The sequence below is a fragment of the Musca autumnalis genome, unplaced genomic scaffold (assembly GCF_047663935.1).
Source record: "Musca autumnalis isolate F117 unplaced genomic scaffold, ASM4766393v1 scaffold_5, whole genome shotgun sequence".
Taxonomy (NCBI): domain Eukaryota; kingdom Metazoa; phylum Arthropoda; class Insecta; order Diptera; family Muscidae; genus Musca; species Musca autumnalis.
The window spans coordinates 5754140-5756816 of record NW_027412088.1 but is presented as its reverse complement, the minus strand read 5'-3'; the positions used below and the strand labels follow the sequence as shown (position 1 = coordinate 5756816).

At 36.6% G+C, this 2677-nt stretch overlaps 1 protein-coding gene across 1 annotated transcript; it reads left to right on the top strand.

Annotated features, from left to right (window-relative positions):
• Positions 1–213: 213 nt before the first annotated feature.
• Positions 214–1877, top strand: LOC141406121 (uncharacterized). The gene is made up of 2 exons (XM_073991201.1): positions 214–394; positions 460–1877. Exons 1-2 carry the CDS (start codon positions 253–255, stop codon positions 1875–1877), a joined length of 1560 nt encoding a protein of 519 aa, XP_073847302.1. The 5' UTR covers positions 214–252.
• Positions 1878–2677: the final 800 nt, after the last annotated feature.

Sequence of the window (2677 nt, the reverse complement as noted above, 5' to 3'; positions counted from 1 at the left end):
GCCACTTCATTGAGCTGAGAGGTATTTTTTGCCACCGTAAAAAATGTGATGTAGTCTAGAAATCTGCATGACGGCTGCACTTACCATTGCATCACAATGGACGATCGCATATCCCCGAATATTTACCTTAAAAATATAAATAGTTTCCCTTCTGAAGCCTATTAACGCCTTTCTTCCCATCCATCTAGATTCTCCAAGAGTGTATTTTGGTCGATAGAGGCTCTCTTTCATGACGATGATGATAAAGAACGAATGCTATGTCTGGAAAAGGCAGAAGAATGTTCAACATTTGAACTGTATCGACTGATACAGGCCTATGGGCAATCAGCACCTCAAATAATTCTACAGCTGTATCATATGCTGACACAAGATCTGTTCCGGAACTTTCAAACCAGTTAGGAAAACGAAGCTGTTTACAATTTTGCCCAAAACTAAAATTATTTCTTTCTTTTCTTCCAGCAAATGCTCAAGCCATTAGTTTGGTATTTTCAGCCATTGATTTGGCTTCCATAACCACAACTTATCAGCGATTTGAAAGTCAAAAACGAGTGGGCCGTCATTATCCATGGTCTACGCGGGAACAAAAACAAAAGAAACAACAGTTACTGGAAACGAATCGTTGTCTGCAAGAGGAATGTCTACGCAAGAAAAGAGAATCAGAACGCTCGCTAACAAAATTCCCCGAATCAGATAAAATTATGGAAAATTTCAAAGCGAGATTGTCAAATCAACCACTGTCAATTAGTAATTCGATTGAACCTCATAATTCTGTGGGTAATTTAAGTGCCGGAAGTGTGGAAGATATTTCCGAACCCATAACTCACACTGTGCAGGTGCATGGTTTCGATGAGACCGACAATCAAACGGGTGTGAAAAATACAAATGATGAAACCGCTTTATTAGAAGCTAATAAAACAGATGATGATAAACTTCATTCAACTCCCAGTTTTCATTTGAAACCCATAAAACTTAGGTCCTCAATTACGCCAACAATTATTGAAGAATGTGATGAGGTGCCAAACAGCCCAGCTCCTGTACCGCCTTTAAGAGCTGCACATTTTCAACGGGACACAGTAGACTCTCCCCTATTGCGTACTCAAACATCCACACAGAGCAGCAATGAGACATACAAGCGACGCTCTCGACCCTTTTCGCAATTGGAAACGTTCAAGGATATGTTGTTGGTAAATGCTCAACTTTATATTAAACAAAACGTACCAAGGCCACCAAAAATTCTTACAAAGCGGGTAGATGCAGCGCAACAACCAGGCACTCCACCACCACAAACCCCAAAATCTCCCCAAGATGTGGTGGACTTTTTCCTGCCACGTCCCACGAAGGTGGTTAATGGCATTGAACAGGATGACTTTGCTGGTAAAACTGTTGCATTTTTTGGTTGGATAGCTTTTATCATCATGCGCATGCTGTCACTTTCCACATTTTGTGTTTTCTTTCCCAAAGCCTTCTTAATAATAATGGGAGTTCATTATTTGCTGATGCTGTCCGCCCTCTACTTGGAGTCCCGTTTTAAGGGGAAACTAAACAGGACATTGTTCTACTTTCTTTTAGCCTATGTTTATATATTTGTTTTGCTAGAGTTTCGCATAAAGTTTAAACATATTCGCGCCTGGTTTGTGGCCTATTTCCTCTTGACAATGGCCGAAAATCTGACCATGACAATGATTTGGTATGCCCGAGAAGAATTTGAGTCTTGGTGGTTTGGTTTCATCTTTGAGGGTATCATTTACAGTGGAATACTTTTCGTGGCTACTATTTTGGTTTATTATTGCATATTGAAACCGAAAGATGTTCTGCTGCTGGTGGAGGACGATCAACATCACTCAACGAGCAATCAACTTACGAATACAAATGTTTAGAATAAGTTTAATATAAAATGTTAAGAATTGTAGAATTGTTAAAAATAAAAAACTCAATTTTAAATTAAGTAATATTTTAGAAGATGTGTTTTAATTTAAATGCATGTTAGAACAAGGGCTGTAATGTTAGTGTCAAATTCCATACGACATTTTATATATGTATTTATTTCTATGTTCGATGTATATTAGGGATATATTTTTTTCAAGAAAAATATATTCATCAGAAAAAAACTATTTCCCATAAAGACTTCTTCATATAAATGACATGTAACCTCCTCCAAGTCCGAAAGACGTGCCGCACACTAAAACACCGCTTATAGAGGCGGTACAACATTTGTTAATATGGTGTGGTATTTTGAGAAGTTTGAAAAAAGTAGAGCCCTAATAAACATGTGATTGAAACAGCTTCTCCTTTTTCAATGAATTTCCAGCGACCCCAAAAAATTTTTCAAGAATTCTACATTCTGCGAGAAATTATTCATTTAGTGGAATGATGTGGAAACATTTAAATGGAAAATGTAACGAATTTTAATTCATGTTTTCCAAAAAATTGAATCAAATGTGAAAAATTATTAGTTTTTTTAAATTCAAATAATTTATAGACATTTCCTTATTTTGTTTACATATGTTTCCCGTCCTTTGACACTAACATTACAAACAAAAACAAATTCCTATTTGGTTGTTGTTGAGTTGTATTTATTGTAGTACTTACTTTACCTGGTTTGTTTTACCACGAAATGTTCCTTGGCTTAAACTTTCTGTCAGTTCAAATTTTTTCGTTCGAGTGTTCCTAAAACTTC